Source organism: Cynocephalus volans, chromosome 16 (genome assembly GCF_027409185.1).
Source record: "Cynocephalus volans isolate mCynVol1 chromosome 16, mCynVol1.pri, whole genome shotgun sequence".
NCBI lineage: Eukaryota > Metazoa > Chordata > Mammalia > Dermoptera > Cynocephalidae > Cynocephalus > Cynocephalus volans.
In genome coordinates, this window is record NC_084475.1 from 9,530,314 (window position 1) to 9,546,750 (window position 16,437).

Below are 16,437 nucleotides of genomic sequence, written 5' to 3' on the forward strand. Positions count from 1 at the left end.
GGGGAAAGAGGAGTAACAGAGCAGTGCTTAGGGGGAGTCCAGGCTTGAGTCAGGCACCTCTGGGTTCCAATCCTGGCTCTGCTGCTTCCCAGCCATGCAGAGGACCTTGGAAACCACTTCTCTCTGCACTCACTAACCCATCTGAAGAACCGAGGTGATGCCTCCTACCCGGCTGGTTCTTGTGAGGACTCAACAAGATGAAGTGCGAAGCCCTCAGCAAAGGGCAGCTTCTACTGAGCAAGGGATTATGTTCATTTTAAGATCCTGTGTACAGAGGTGTGACCCAAAGCTGAATCTTTGATTCAACCTCAGTAGGATCAGCTAGTTTTTTAGCTCAGTGGTAGGGTTGCCAGATGAAATACAGGACTTCCAGTTAATTTCAGATAAACAGCAAATGATTTATGTCCCAATTTTTTTATGCTTTGGCATATTTACACTACAAATGTGAAATATATTTTAACAAAAAATTTATTTCATAGAAAAAGTATTCATTGCTTATTTGAAAGTCAAACTTCACCAGACACCCTGTACTTTACTTGCTAAATCTGGCAACCCAACTCAGCAGGCTACCCTGGAGGTAAATACTGGGTATACAGCCTAGGCAAGGAAGGAAATAAGGCATAGGAAAGGGATGGGAGGAGGACAGGGAAAGGGAGCAGCCGCCCTTACTAGTTGTTACAAGTGGACCTCGATCAGCAAGTATTTATCAGGCATTTTCTATGTGCTGGACATTGTGCTCAGCCCTGGAGGGCCCGTGGTGAATGTAGCATAAAACCCCTGTTCTTGAGGCATCCCCAGCAGGCCTATCAAGGCACCTCCAGTCTTGTGGGCGAGACAGCCACTCAGCAATTGATGAACAAGCAATAAGTTACAGTTCTGACAGGTGCCTTGAAGGGGCAATGCAGAGGTCCAAGCCAGCCCTCAATGGGATCTAACCTACCATGGGGTGGGAGGGTGTCACCAGCATCAGTGCCTTCGCCTAAAGTGGGTTCTAGGAGTTGCCCCTCCAGCAGGTATGAAGAAACCCACCTGCCAGCATAACTGAAGACCGACTTCACATGCAGACACACACACACACACACACACACACACACACACACACATATACACTTGCACACACTCTCACACGCACGTGCTCTCTAACACACACACACCTGCACATACCCACACACATACATACGCACACACACACGCTCACGTGCGTGTACATCCTGACACACACCCACGGTGCCCCTAGAACTGCTGTCTGGCTGCTCGTCCACAAGCACTCACTGCCTCGGCAGCTTCAGTGCGGCGGTCTGCTTGAGTTTGAATTAGTTATTCAACTCTTTTCTTGGTATTTGTCCCATGCTCTGGTATAAACTCGGCTACACCGGTGCTCAACAGTGCACATGCATAACTGAAATCAGCACAGGGGCTGCCCTCGACTGCCCAGAACAGTCTTGAACTTTCAGAGCTGTAGGCACCCACTGGACTTTACTATTCTGCCAGCGTGTCCGGTTCCAGCCCCCACCCCGGCTTTCCTTGCCAGCTCTAGGGATCGGCCAGGCACATCCCTGTGGCTGCCTGGCTGCCTGAGCTCCTGCCTCCTTTTGATGCCCCCGTAGGCAGCAGTTCTGGAAGTCTCACTTCTTCCCCATTGAGCCTTGGTTCCACCCAGTGCCCTGCCTTTAACAATCTCCAGGGGGCTGCCTTTCTGCCTCTGCTGCTTTGGAAGACCCCCCAGGCTCCATTCATTCATTCATTCATTTATTCATTCATTCATCAGATAGGGTAAAGCCTTTGATCCACTGTCATCGTCACCAGAGCCACTGCTGACGCAGTTTCTGGCGTGCAAGAAGGTGCTCGAATGAAGATAACCCAGAGCTGACTGCCGGTGCACAGGAAATAAGGGCAAATGACGTTTCCCCGTGGCATGCTGCCAGCAGATAAGGAGGCACACAGACGCTTTCTGCCCTGGTGCCACAGGAAGGAAGTCCTCCAGAGACATGCAAGCTTCCCCCTTCTGCTCGAGGAAATGTGAGCCCCAGGGGATGACGCCCCAACAACATCCCTTGGGCATAAGCCAAAGAGGCAACGTGCTAAATGCCTTGTAATTCAGGTACTCATGACAACGGCTCCACGAAGAGGCGACATCCCCAGGAATCAGCATCCAGAGCAGGGCCAGCATGGGAGCTGGTGGACACTTGTTAGTGACGCTCTACCATGTCCCTCCTGTCCCTTCTCTACCACTCACCTCCTTCCCTCATCATCACTTTCTTCCCTGAAGTATCAGACACTTCCGATGCACAGGACAGAGAGCAAATACCAAACAAAACACTGAGTTGTTTTATAAACAAAATAAAACAGAGGAAATATATAGAGACAGATGAGACTGAAATGGAGAGACAACTTTAGGTTGGAGGGTTACAGAAGTCTGCTCCAAACAGACCTTGGCTCGAATGTCACTTCCACAGAGAGCTGTTCCCTGACCCCGATTTGACGCAGGTCCCCTGCCTCCTACAAGCTGCATTCTGTACATTGCTCACTCATTGCTGTCATAGTTTTAGTTTTCTCCACCAGACTGTAGGAAGCTCCTTGAGGTCACAGTCCCCCTCTGTCTTGGCTCATAGTCTAAATATCCCCATTGCATAGGAAGCGCCTGGCATAGAATGGTCATTCACAAATATATGTTGAATTTTTAATAATTTGGGCCAGAGTTTATGGAATGTTCATCCTGTTTTTATGCTATAACATTATACGTCAGACCGTTTCCCTAGGTCAATGAATGGCCTTTGGAAACATTATTTTAATAGCTTCACAATGTTCCATCATCATGTTGGATGTATGTACCTTCATTTATTTTGCCATTCCCTGTTGTTGGACATTTAGCCCAATCTCAACAGGAAGTGAAGGGCAGACGTCTCCCTCTCTGGTGAGTGTCTGCATGTGTGGTTGGAACAAGGGCCATTCAGCTTGATAGTCAGACAAGTGGCCACTTGACTTAGAGTCAGAACATAGCCTCCATCTGCAACACCAGGCCTGAGCGATGGACTACATCCTCGAGAGGCACAAAACAAAGACGCAGGGAGGGTCCCCAAAATGATGCACTTAAGGAACCTCTCCTTTTCCTCATTTCCATAACACACTGTTCTTTGCATCGTGCTCAGTTCTGCTCTTTTTTCCATTTGGGTAAAAAAATGGGAGAGGAACATCGTTTTCCTTCATTATAGGAGGCTTAATCAACACAGTGCCTTCTGGGCTCCGGATGAGAATTGGGGTCAGATCACTCAACTATCACACCCACGTCTGGTCTTGGCCTCTGCCCATGATGATATGACTGACTTCACGTCCGACAGACATTCCCTCTTCCCTCCCCTAAATCAGTCACCCCCTCGCTGTGCCCCCTCTGCACCGGGGTCTTATCTCTGGGAGAGCGCTGCACACCCGTGTTACAGCAATTTGGATTTTGAGCTCCCTGACTGAGAAGGGGGACCACAGGTGGGTGCTCCTTGCACAGCAGCAGCACGTGCATGGCTTTGCCATCAGACAGACGTGGATTCACATCCTAGCACCGAGCAGGCCACTGAACCTCTCTGAGCCTTGACTTCTCCATCTGAATAATGGGGATGGTGATACTCCATACTTCATAGCATCATTGTCAGGTGTGAATGAGGTGATCCGAGCCAAGAGCATAACACAGGCACATCGTAGGTGCTCAATGACTTTTAGCTGTTCTTTCATGCCCAGCGCCTAATGCCTTCCTTGGCACAGAGTCAGGGCCCAGTGAATGTTTCGTGGATTCATAATCAAATGAACGAGTGAATGGATCTGCTCAGTCACTGCAGGCTGCATCACGCTCTGCAACAGTTGGTTAACCAGTCCACGGAGTGGCTGCTCCACACTCCACAGAGCCAAATGCTTTGTTTGCCTTGGCTGGCTTTTTTTCCCACAGAAGTGACAGTTTGTTTGGGTCTCCTGGAGACAGTCTGACAGTCTGGAAGCTCCCGGGCTTCCTGGGCTTGTCAGTCTGATTGCTCAATTTCTGGGCTGAGATGCTCTTCAAACAGAGCATCTTCCACCCACTCAGGCTAACAAGAGATGGAGAAGGTTGTAAGAAAGCTGGGTGAGCAGGGCCCAGGTGTACCACTGCCTCGTCTTTGTCTATCGTGAGGTTTTGACTTAGGGGAGCAGCAGCGGGAGCACCTAGACGTGACGAGCGGTGCTGTGTCCCAGGAGGCTCTTCCAAGGCCATCAAACCTCATTCTGAACTTGGGTCCCCAGGGCTCACAAAGAGGGACCAGGCACATTTGAACCCAGGAATCATGTTTGTTAGAGCTGTGGTGACTCAGGCAATATTCTAATGACCAAGGAGGTGACAGAAGGGCTGAGATGCACTAAGACATCACATGAATGTGTCATGAGAGGCCATAGAGCACAGGGGCCAAGAGGGAGGGCCCTGAAGTCAGCTGTATGCAGGTTCAGATCCTCTGGTACTTATTAGCTGTGCAACTTTGGGAAAATTAGCAACATCCCTCAACCTCAGCTTGCCTGTCAATAACATGGGAATAAATAATACCACCTTCCACACAGGGCTGGAAAGATTCGACAAGACAGCAAATGAAGAATGCTTAGCACAGTGCCCAGCACACTGAGAGTTCTCATTTCAGGTCTGCTGTGAAGATGATGGTGATGGTGACAATGACGGCAATGACAATGCTGATGGTGGACGTGGTAGAAGTGATGAAGGTGGAGGTGAGATGAGGGACACAGTGATGGAGATGGGAGAGGGGTGATATGGTGAGAGAGGGGTGGGGGGAGGGGCAGTCGTAGAGATGTGTTGTCATGTTGACGTACTTCTGTATCATGCTGTAAAGAGCCACTAAGCCACTTGCCTGGGGGCAGGGGTGAGAACTGGGAGAATCTGGATGACATGTTTTTCATTTTCTTTCCTATAGACTCCTGGTTGCAGAGACAGAGGGAGGAAAGGGACCCTGGGGAAACCACGTGCACAGCCAGCCTGTGTTGCTTTGTGAGGAATGCAATCACACTGGCACTCCCATACCATGGAGGTTCTGGGTGTACTATGGAAGCCATTCTCCACCCTACAGGGAGCAGGGTTCCCTCGGTTACAGTGCCACCAGGCACCAGGGCATCTTGCCAAATGAATGGCTCAGCCAAGGTGTGCTTCTTCTGGAACACATGAATGATGCACAGTTCCCTTCTCATACAAAGATCTGGCTCCTAAGCTACCAACAGGGAGGCATGTGCTTGGCACTGTGTCTCCAGTGTGCTCTGTCACTCAGCCCCCAGAGACCAGTGTCAGGCATCTGCAAACTGATTTCTCTGGAGGAAGACCCCTGAAGCAAAGAAAAACCAAACAAGCCACTTGGGAATCAACCCCAGGACCTTATCCTCAGCAGCGCAGCGTCCAAACCCATGCCCCTACAGAGCGAACATATTAAGAGACTATGTTTTGAATGTAGAAAGAATAAGCAGAACAGGCAAAATCTGATGGGTTGGAAGTTCAGAAACCCCTAAGATTTGGTACCGTGCCTGACTCAGTTCACTACTGGTTCTGAGAATTTCAGATACCTGGCAACCAAAGAAACTAAAGGAAGAGGAGGAATAACATTTGATTTGAACTTTTCTGGAAAGAGATTTCCAGAATCTCTTTCACATCTCCCACCTCCCATGATCCATAGGCAACCCATGGGTCTAACCCAGGAGGAAACTGAGGCAGCAGAGTTAACCTCAGCAGGTGGTAGTCAGAGTCTTCCTCTCTGTGCTGGGGGATGAGGCTACCATTTCCAGTAATGAGCTGGGACAGGTTACACCAGTTATATACAGCTTGTCTCTCTGGACCACTAAAAGTCCTAAAGCCAGATATGCAATGTGCCCCAACCAATGAGAAGCTTAGCACCCACTTATTGCTTCTCTCCTCCTCCCATCTCAGCTGCTGGGGACTGGATCTTGGAGAGGAAAAGGAGAGGTAGCAGGAGACACAAAGGACAGCTTTGGCTATGCAGAGTTTCTGCTCTTGAAGCATTTTATTTTTCTGCTTTGGAGCCTGTGTTCTAGTTCACTCTGTTTATATTTCTCTCCCAAGGTATGGTATCCTGGACAAGAATAAAAGTCCCTGCCCTTATAAAAGACAAACTCATTCAGGTTCCTCCCCACCTAACACCAACAGATGGGCCAAGAGGCACTTGGATGCTAATCCAACACTAAGCAGCTCCTCCTGCTGATCCAAATCTAGCCCTGGAGGGAGATGAACTGGCAACAGGGATGGTGAGTACAGAGAGGGGTTGGGGAGGCATAGGAAGAAATGGGGAAACCGGGAAGGACAATACTCACAGGGCAGCGGTGCACCAGCCAATACGCCTTCTCCTGGCAATCCATCGCGTACCTGTCTGCTTTGTTCCTTTCCTTTCCGGTCCTGAAAAGCCAAAAGCCACATTGAAGGTCAGTAATATGTTGCATCTTTCTGTCAGTAATGACTCCCCTTCCTAAAGACCTGCACCTCTCTCCCAATCTGCCCAAATAATTCATGTGTGTCATAATAATAATAAGCATAGCGAACACTAATATCACACTTATGCATGAGGTACCACTCTAATTACTTTCACATGTATTAACTCATTTAATCCTATTTAATCCTCCCACTGACATTCTCTCACTTCACAGCTCAGGGAACTGAAGAAAAGAGGGGTTGAATACCCCACCAGGGTCACACTGTCAGCAGGTGTCAGAAGTGGGACTTAAACCTGGGCATCTGGTGCCGGGTCCAGCTCTCCTGACAGGAATGTGCTGCAATAAGATCATGCCCTAGAGTCAAATCTGCTTCACCAACTTCACCATCAGAGCGAATGTGGATAACCTTATGGGCTGACATTTGACTACCTGGCTTCCTAATTTTTCCCTGATTTGGCAAACAACGTAATCAACATCAGGACAAACAGGCAGCAATACTGGGATTGTGACGGGGAAAATGCTTGTCCTGGTGAGTCCTCTTTTATCTCTACCGTCAGCTCTACTCAGTCACCCCAAAGAGTTCATGCCAAGTCAAGGCTTTCCTGAGCCCAACTTATTATTGTAAAAAGCTATTTATATCCCCTCTTATCTGTTAATCTTTCCCTTCCCCATTATGGATAAAAAGAAGATGCTGGGCTTCTTGCCTCCAGGAGCAAGGTAACACTAATTATTGTGCCGTGGGCCCATTCCACACCATCTCCACCACGTTGTTAACGCTTTTTCCCCCAGGCAACGAAGGATGACACACATGCCCTCTGCATGATGGAGTCAGCAGATTTATTTCCCTGTTAATGTACTGTGAATAATATAATAACATCCAGAGAGCCAGATGGGTAAACAGCACCATTCCAGTGTAGTGTTTTGCCATCGTCCTCTAGAAATTAAATATAAACAATGTTGCTTGAACTTCCCCTTGGCAACCTAACTGGATTTTCCACCAGGTTAAAAGCCTGTGTCCTCTGGAGGATGGGCCACAAATGGTCTGAGGCCCTGTGGAGTTTCCATAATGCTGGGCAGCCTTGTAAATAGTCAATCTCTCATTTATCCCAATATTCCTCTCTAGCTTTGCTCTTCTGCTTTTCTGTGATAGATGTTATTAGAGGAGAATCTTGATAAATGGAATCCAAGAGAGCCAGAAAACTAGCAATTATTGTAGTTTGTCACATTATGATTATTTTAAGCAACAACATTTGCTTAATTGTTCATTCATTCATTCATTCACGTACTTATTGATTTTCCACTATGTTCGAGCACTGGGAGTACACTGGTGAACCAAATAGACATAGTCCCTGCCTTTGAGTAGCTTTGGGTTTAAACATCAAACAAATGTATTTATTTCTCAATATAGAATTGCAAGCTGCATTATGTGCTATAAGTAAACATTCAGGGTACTATAATTTAGAATCAGGGACAGCCTCTGTGGTGATTTTTTAAATATCTACAATTCTTTGATACTCTCTCCATTGACAGATGGGTCTATGTCCCCTCGCCCTGAAGCCAGGTGGGGTTTTGTGATGATTTCAGCCAACACAGTAAGTGAGGCATGGCACTGTGTAATTTCTGAGACGGAGCTGCCAGCCTCCTCATGGAATATGTGTTCTCAAAGCCTTCAACTACCTGGAAGCAATCTGACTTCCCTGATGCTGCCATGCTGTGAGGAAGCTCAAGCTAGACCACATGGAGAGGTCCAGAGGCCATAGGAGTAGAGCAAGAAATGCCGGCTAGCCCTCAGTTTCGCCAGGTCCCCGGCTCCAGCCATCTGACTGCAACCACTTGGGAGACTCTGAGTCAGTCAGAGCTGCCCAGCTGAGTCCTTCCTGAGTTTCCAACCTATGGAAATCATGACAGATAATGAAATGTGTTGCTGTTGTGAGCCACTAAGTTTAAGATGATCTGAATACAGTAATAGCTAATCAGAAAAGCCAATTTGAGGAGATGACATTTGAGGTGAGCATTTTCTCTGATAGTTTAGAGAAGGTCAAATGACATGATCCTACTTGTGTTTCACAAACGGGGGCCAAAAACTGGGGACAAAATAGGAGCAGAGAAGCCAATTGGGAGGATATTGCTGTGGTTAGACTGGCAGAGGTTGGTTTGATCACGGTAGAGTCAGTGGGGACAGACAGAAGAAGTCATATTTAGCGGAAGGGATTCTGCCAGAGGTGGCAATAGGACTGAATGACTGGACACTGGGCATAGGCTAGGGGTACAGGTGGATGATGGTTCCTTGCACCAATATGTGTAATACTGGAGGAACAGGTTTGGAGAGTGAGGGAAAGACATTTAAATACAGACAGGTTTTGTCTGAGGTGTGACATCAACATGAGATCTTGAATAGGCAGGTGGACGCTGAGTCTAGAACTCAGAAGGGGGGACTCAGTGTAACAAAATGACTACATCATGGGCCAGACTATATGGCCAGCCTAGCGCTGTGGTGACATCCTCATCTGAAATCAGAGGCAGCCTTTGGGTGAAACCGTGAAGTTAGTGGGGAAAAGCCAGCATCTCAGAAGAGAGCCTTCTAGAAACTGCTCATCCCAAGGCATCTAGAAGTGAATAGAGGACAGAAGTGTCCCACAATCTGGGCAGCATAGAGCTTTATCCAGGCTGAGACCAAGGCCTGGGTGGTGGGACAGTGGGGACCCCTGATAATAGCTCTGAGCTGCAAGAGTGCCTACAGCACGCTGCAGGGCACATGTCTAGGTTCGTGGTCCTCTGTGTTGCTAGGATTGTCCTGCTCAGAGAAGAGAGGTGGAAGAGGGCCTGGAGGAGTTGAGGGGGATGGAAACAATTTATTCATCTCTGTGTCTCTGGGGCACATCGCAGTGCTGGAACCCATGAGGAACTCAAAACTGGTGCACTGAATGGAATTAAGTAATAGTAGCTTAAGCTCTGACACTACCTCATCAAGTACTTTTAGCCTCTCTAAGCCTCAGTTTCCCCATTTGTAGGGGTGAGGGTGACAATAATTACTACTCTGAGCATTTCCTTCACACCATCATAAAATGAGACAATACCCAAGAACTCACCAAATGGAGCCCCATAAAGAAATAAGTGTTGAAAGATGAGAAAGTTACCCCCATGTTGCTTTGTCTCAAATGTGCTCAGGTGGAAACGTGTTAATGTCCAAAGAACAGTAGCAGTTCTTCCATTAATGTTCTATGCAAATCTGAACTGTAAGTACATATTTTCCCCATGGGGGGGAGGTGTCAGTAAAGCCATTCTGCCATAAGAATTTTATTTTTCCTGGACCAGCACTCCTGCACGGCAGTGCTCATCACTACTCTAATTCCTAGGCTGTTTCATGAGAATTGGGTCTCCACCGTCTAGCCCAGCAGTGCACCAGCAAGTGTAGACCTGTCAGGGTGCACTGAGGCTGGGCCAGCAGCAACCATCCATTCTGGTAATCACTGGTGCTGGTCACCAGATATCCCTGGCTCTCCCATTTCTCAGGCACATGGTAGGATTGTAAATTCCCACCACCCTTTGAAGTTGGGCATAACCATTCGACCTGCTTTGCCTAGTGTATTGTGACCACAAGCGACAGGTGTCACTTTGATCTGCTTGGGCTCTCCCTCCCCCTGCTCTAGCAATGGGCAGAGCCCAGATGGTATTGCTCCTTCTGCACAGGTCCTGGAGGGAGGCAAAGTGTGTCAGGACCCGGCTGACCCACAGTAGACATAAAACACAAGCAGGAAATTAACCTTGTGGTTTCCCACCCTCGAGAGTTAGGGGCTGTTTGTTATGATAGCCTAACCTCATCCCGACTGATGCACTCTCCCCACCACTTACTGTCCCCAGCATTTACATCTGGCTTTTATTGACACGGCTGAACGCTCGAGGGGACTTTCAGCTCTGGTTCTCATGTGGACAACAGGCAAATGAGAGTAAGGGGTGAGTGGTTCTAACCTGCAAATCTGATCATATGCCTCCCCTGCTTAAAGATCTTTCTATGGCTTCCTCTGACCTTCAGCCCAAAGCCTCCTCACAGTCCGCTAACATCTCCCATTAACGTCTTGCTAACACGTCTGTGCTTTGCACTCTACTCCAGCACAGGGACGGCTTACATTGGGCATTCTCCTGCCTCTACTCTCTGGTTCTGCCCCACCCTGCCCTTCCCCCTGCCCCACCTCCCCTCTCCATCCACCATCACCACATCCTTCACCTGGATACCTCCTGTGCAGCCACCAGGTCCAATGTCATTTCTACAGCTCCTTCTGCAAAGCCCTGGCTACATGGCCCTCACCTCACAGGAGCATCATGGCCTGTTCACATGTTGGCCTGACTCACTAGACTATGTCTTTTTATTCCCTAGGACTAGCCCAGTCTTTGGCACATAAATACCGCCCCCAAATCTCATTTTAATAAAAGGAAGCAAAGAAGGAAGGACAGCCAGAGGACAAGTGTGACCTCCTTTCACTCACCTGTACTGCTCTTTGGCCTGCATAATGACAAAGTCCCACTTGTAGTTAATTTTTTTGTTCAAGAAATTGTAATTTTCCTAGAGAAGGAAAACAAAATGAGAACAGTGAACCCCATGACATATATTGTGTCCAGCAGCGCAAAGAGCCCTAAGTTAAGCAGGCCATGCCCCCGGCTCCCTCCCCAGCAACTACAGACCCAGCCCTGGGGTCTCCAATCATAGCTTTGCAATGGTGTTCACTAGAGGAGTAGCACAGAATTCTCTAAAGCCTTCACAACAAGCTTTTCTTTTCTTGTTTTTTCTTTTTTCTTAAATTTTTTAAATTAATAAATGTATCCCAAATCTGAGTGGAAAGAGAGGATCGGGGATGGGGAAGAATATGGTAACTCTGTACTCAACAACAGAGCATTACAAATCCACAAAAATAAGCCCTAACATGGATGTGATGCTGGCCCTTCTAAAAACATGTAAATAAGAATTAAAACACAGCAGGGTTGCTGCCCTCTACCTAGAAATGCTAGCCTCTGGAGGGTTAGGTTGTATTCTTCGGGAAACCTGACTCACCCAGCCTAAAACAAAAGTCTGTACTATTATTTCAGCATCATAAACTCAACTTAAAATTTGTTAATCAAGGGTTAGCCGTTATCACACATATTAAGTCATATTGTCTGAGGAAGCAAATGAGAGGCGGTAGCCACTGTGTGCCCATTAGCCACTGAGGCAAGGGCTTAAATTACAGCAGGAGATACTTAGGCTAGACATGGGGAGGAAGCAAGCTGCTTGTAATAAATAAATGGATGGATGGACGGATGGATGATGAGGGTGCGTATGAATGTAGCAACGTGGGAAGAAGGGAAAACAGCTCAAGACTATATTCCACTCAATTACAGTAATTTCTACTTGAAAGCGCCTCTGTACCTTCTCATATTCTTCTAAAATCCCTTTCTTCTTGATATTTCGCTTGGCCAGATAGATGGCTGGAAAAGAAAGCAATGACATTTTCTATCATCGTCATATTTCAAAGCCCCATCTGCAGCCTCCCTATGCTTCAGGGTGCTGAGCTCAGAGTGGTGGAGAGAGCGCTCAGCAGACACGGCTTCTTCCCCTGGGAGCACTCCCAATACAGATGTGACCTGACATAAAGGTCGCGAAGACAGTGAGATAAATGTCACCAAAATGCAGCAGGTAAATAAGCAGCATGTTGAGCTCTACCAAAGGCAGGGGGGTGGGGGGTGCATTTACCGTAATCTGTATCTTCAGCTGGCCACTGCTGGGTGGGCCAGAAATACGGCGTCTACAAAAGAAACCAGGGAAACCACACTTAAATACTGGGTTGTGCTCCACGGGTCCCCGGCCCTGTGACTAAAGAATTGAAATTATCTTAGCCCCCTCCTCCGTTTCTAAAGTCTGGATCTGGCAGGATATGAAACTGACCAATGATCTTTTCAAATAAGAGCAACCCCACATTAACACCCCAGCTCAAGGCCAAGACTCACCTGAAATCGGTAGAGGCTGTTGTTGTCGGGCTTGAGAACGAGATTCTTGGGGTCTTGCAGAGGGTAAATGTAGCCATACTTGACGATAAAGTTGCCCAGGTTCTGTGCCTCTGGGAAGAAGCAGTTCAGGCGTGGATGTTAAGAGCAGGGGTCAAGGGCAGAAGCTCATTGCCCAGCCCCCACAGGGCACCCCAAGCCCCAGGAGAGGTGCCCTCATCCTAACAGCACCACATCTGAGCAGTGAGAGCAGTGGTTCCTGGACCTGGCTGTGGACGAGTATCAGCTCGGGGCATGCTAAAAGGAGGATTGTCCAGCTCCTATCCCCAGGAATGACAACTCGGTAAGTCTGGATGGGAACCAGTGAGCCTGCAGTTTAATGAGTACCACAGGGGGTCTACTGCAGGCTATCTGGGGGTGATGACTGGGGGAGTCCTGGAGAAGCTTCTATCTGGCTCTTTGGATCTGGAAAAGTCCACAAGAGTGGGAAGAACATGCTTCTGTGTGACTAACAGATACTTCCTCACTCAAAGAGAAAAGGGTACGGGGAGGCATGTTTATTGTCAACTCCTATCCAAGCTCACCTCTGCCTTCATCCCAAGCCCAGATCCTTCAGTTCCTTCCCCCTTTCCTTTTAATTCCCAGCCATGTCCAGTTTGTTTAGCAGCATAGCCTTGTTTCTGGATCTGCCTCAATCCAAGGAAAACCTTCCTGGTTCTTTCTCAGAAGCACCCATGAAAGCCAGTGTCTTCCCATCCTCCAGAGGGGATCCGTCCCTCAGTCCTCCAGGCCCACCCTACCCAAGGACCCAACCCACATCCTGTCCCATTGTTGAGCTCCAAGGCTTGGCAAGACTTCCTCCCCAACCCTCTCCCTTTGAGCCCCACTCCCTCCATCATAGACCAGACTCTCGGCTTTTATGCCTTGTTACAGTAACAACCTTTTTTCGAGCGTGAAGCCTGGTCCTCCTCAGATTCCCTCTGCTCCAATCCACCCTTCAAATTGCTGCCAAACACCCCAGCTGAAATATGATTATCATACACACCCCAATGCTCAAAAATTTCCTATGGCTTCCTATCTCCTATCTCGCAGATAACACTTGAAATCTGCAAATATGTCACCCCTCCACTGCCCTCCACACGCAGCTGAAGCCATTTCCCCCAAATATCCCCTTGTACGCCTCCGCATCTTGTTCACTCCATGTCTACACCACTGCTCCTGCTGTTGTGGGAAGGTGCTCCGAGCTCCCCCTCACCTTCACATGCACCCCCTCTTTCAAGACAGGTGCACTTGGCACCCCCTCCAAGAAGCCTTTCTTGACTGAGTCCTGCCCAGTTACTCCTGTAATGCACACGCTCTCAACATTTTATATGACAGAACTATCTTGTCCCCAAATTATCATGCCTTTGCTTTTGATTCTGGCTGTTTTACATACAAAGATCGCGTCTCTCCAATTAATATGTAAATTCTCAGGGATGCAGGCCAAGCCTCCATTTAGATTCTCCTGGGGTGCTATACACACAGCAGTCCCCAATAACTGAGTGCCGGATAAACTCTCACCCAGACCAGAGATCCAAAGCCGCTGGGCTATCCATTGCAGAACATCACTTCCTGCAAAACAGAGAAGTATTTGGTCGTTGTCATAGCTGCCCAACACGTTCCTGGACCTTCACGCCCTCCTCCTCCCTGCTCAGCTGTGATCTTAACCCTCTTCTGCTTGAAACCTTCAGGGATGCCTCCCCTGCCAGGTTATTTTCAGTCCAAACTCTGCAGACTGTAATTCAGGGTCATCCATGACCTGACTCCAGCAGATCTGCAGCTTAGCCTCCACAATGCACACTTGAACTTTACCTCTCTTGTTGTATTTATCCTTTACTTTACAATAATTTGCACATAGACTTTCATTCATCAACTAGACAGTAAACAGGCTAAGCATAAACACTGGGCAAAAAAAAAATCATACCCAAGGCAAGCTGTGCGCCAGGCTCTGGGTGGAGCTTGGACACGCAAGAGTAAAATGGAGCCAGGGATGGAAAGAGAAGGGGGGACTGAGGGCAGGGGCTGGCTCTCCTGCACCCCAAGCTCCCAAGCAGAACTCTGAGAAGTCAGAGAATTCTAAATCCAAACTTGGCCTTCTAGGTTGTTGTGAAGATACTTTGTCAAAGTAGGAAGATAGGACCTATTTTAGTAACACCGTATAGGTTGATTTATAACTTTGGACAATGGAATGTGGGTTCCATTGCACTCTTGCCCCAGGCCCTGCAAATCATAGAGGCTGGACTGGAAAAATGCAGAGTAAAGACTGGGATTTTTAAAACAGGCAGGAGAGGCAGGCAGGGATGAGGTTAGGAGAGAATGTGCACCCACTTCCCACCCACCCCCCAAGGATTCAGATTTATCTAAGGGCCGAGGCAAGCTGAATTCCACCACCACGTCCAGAGCTGCTGCAGGACGGTGTGGAAACTCAGAGACTCCTCCTCAGCCTGGGCCCTCTGCTCATGAGCAGATGGAGCTCCTGGCAGGAGAAGGGCAGCAGCAACTCAGAAGAAAGACAAGATGCCCTGGAACCAGGCACCCCAACTCCCATGCCATCTTGCAAACACCACAGACCACATTTCCAGCAACCTCAGGTTGCTTTCCAATGGCCCAGCTGAGTCCCTGCCTGCATGGGAACCGGCCCACAAAACACACCAAGGAGGAAGGTCAGAGGTTGAGACCCCACTGCCTATGTCTTTGTGGCTGGACTGTTGCAAACGCTCCTTCTCTCCTCAGAACGTTTATTCTGGTGCCCTGCAGGGACACTCACACACTGGGCCGAGCGACTTGCCCACATCTCTGGCTGGATGTGGACAGCCTGTAGCTCTTCCCTTCATGGACACACCCTGGGGCATGAATGTCCAGCTGTTATCTCTGCCAACACCCACACGCCCACCATTATTGCTTGCATGGGTTCTCCTTCTATCGCTTAGCTTTATTCACCTGTGGTTGGCTGTTCAGAAGCAAAACTCTCCATCTAAAATCCTAGGACTGGGTGTTTAGACTTTCCACCCCAATCTCTCTATCAATGCTACACAGTGGAATGCAGACTGACAGACAGACCCAGGCAGACATCAGACTGATTAGCTCTCCCTGCCAAGGAGCCAAGGCTTGTGTCATCCACTTGACTGCTTCCCGAAATAGACCAAATGAGATTATGATGCCACCTGCATCTGCACCACGTGGTCTGTGCTTTCAGCATGGCCGCCTGCTCAGACTCCCACATCAGCCACCTTTGTCCCTGGAAATCCCTGGGTCAGCTGCCATCTGAGAGGGTGGACAGCAATTTGCTTTCATGGGTGCTGATGTTGCAGGACCAGGGTTCCTTGCTGTGTTCTGTTTCTACAGCAGCCTGAATCCACCCGTGCCGGAGGAATAAGGGAAAACACGGCAGGATGCTGGTCTCACCCAAATCCAGGAACCAAGTGCACTCCGTGTGCAAGGAAGGAAAGCAGCTCGCACACGCTGATAAGAGCATGGACTCCAAGTCACATAGCTAGGCTCAAATCCAAGCTCACTCACGGATAAGCTCAATGCTGAGAGGACAAGTTACTAAACCTCTTTGCATCTTCTCAGCTCCATCTGCAGAAAGGGGATGATCACATTTACCCTCAACTGTACTGTGGGTGTTAATAGGCACAGCGCAGGAAGGCACTAGCTATTGGCAGCCTATCTGCTGTCTTCTGCATGCTGAACCCCAGCACAGTATTTTCTGCTGCATGCTGAACACCTACACAGTACCTTCGTCTTTAATTCCTGCAGCCATCCTCCTAGACAGGGATTGCTACTTCTGCATTAAACATGAGAAAATTAAGACTAGGTCTACACAGCTGGAAAAAGATACTCGAAGGATTCAATCTCAAGGTGCCCAACTCAATTTCCAGTGCTCCTTACACAGTGCTAGACCACGACTGATTCATACATTCAATAAACTGATATTAATCATCTCTTATAAACACAGCTATGCTAAGC

General features: G+C 48.4%; 1 protein-coding gene across 1 annotated transcript in view; it reads right to left on the reverse strand.

Annotated features, from left to right (window-relative positions):
* RGS9 (regulator of G protein signaling 9) overlaps positions 1–16,437 on the reverse strand; it is a 67,621-nt gene that overhangs the window by 38,922 nt on the left and 12,262 nt on the right. The window contains exons 3-8 of the mRNA XM_063081075.1: positions 13,990–14,040; positions 12,433–12,542; positions 12,179–12,230; positions 11,855–11,913; positions 10,938–11,014; positions 6,337–6,418 (exon numbers count right to left, since the gene is read on the reverse strand). Of these exons, the coding sequence (XP_062937145.1) occupies positions 6,337–6,418; positions 10,938–11,014; positions 11,855–11,913; positions 12,179–12,230; positions 12,433–12,542; positions 13,990–14,040 (431 nt within the window). The remainder of the gene's footprint in view (positions 1–6,336; positions 6,419–10,937; positions 11,015–11,854; positions 11,914–12,178; positions 12,231–12,432; positions 12,543–13,989; positions 14,041–16,437) is intronic.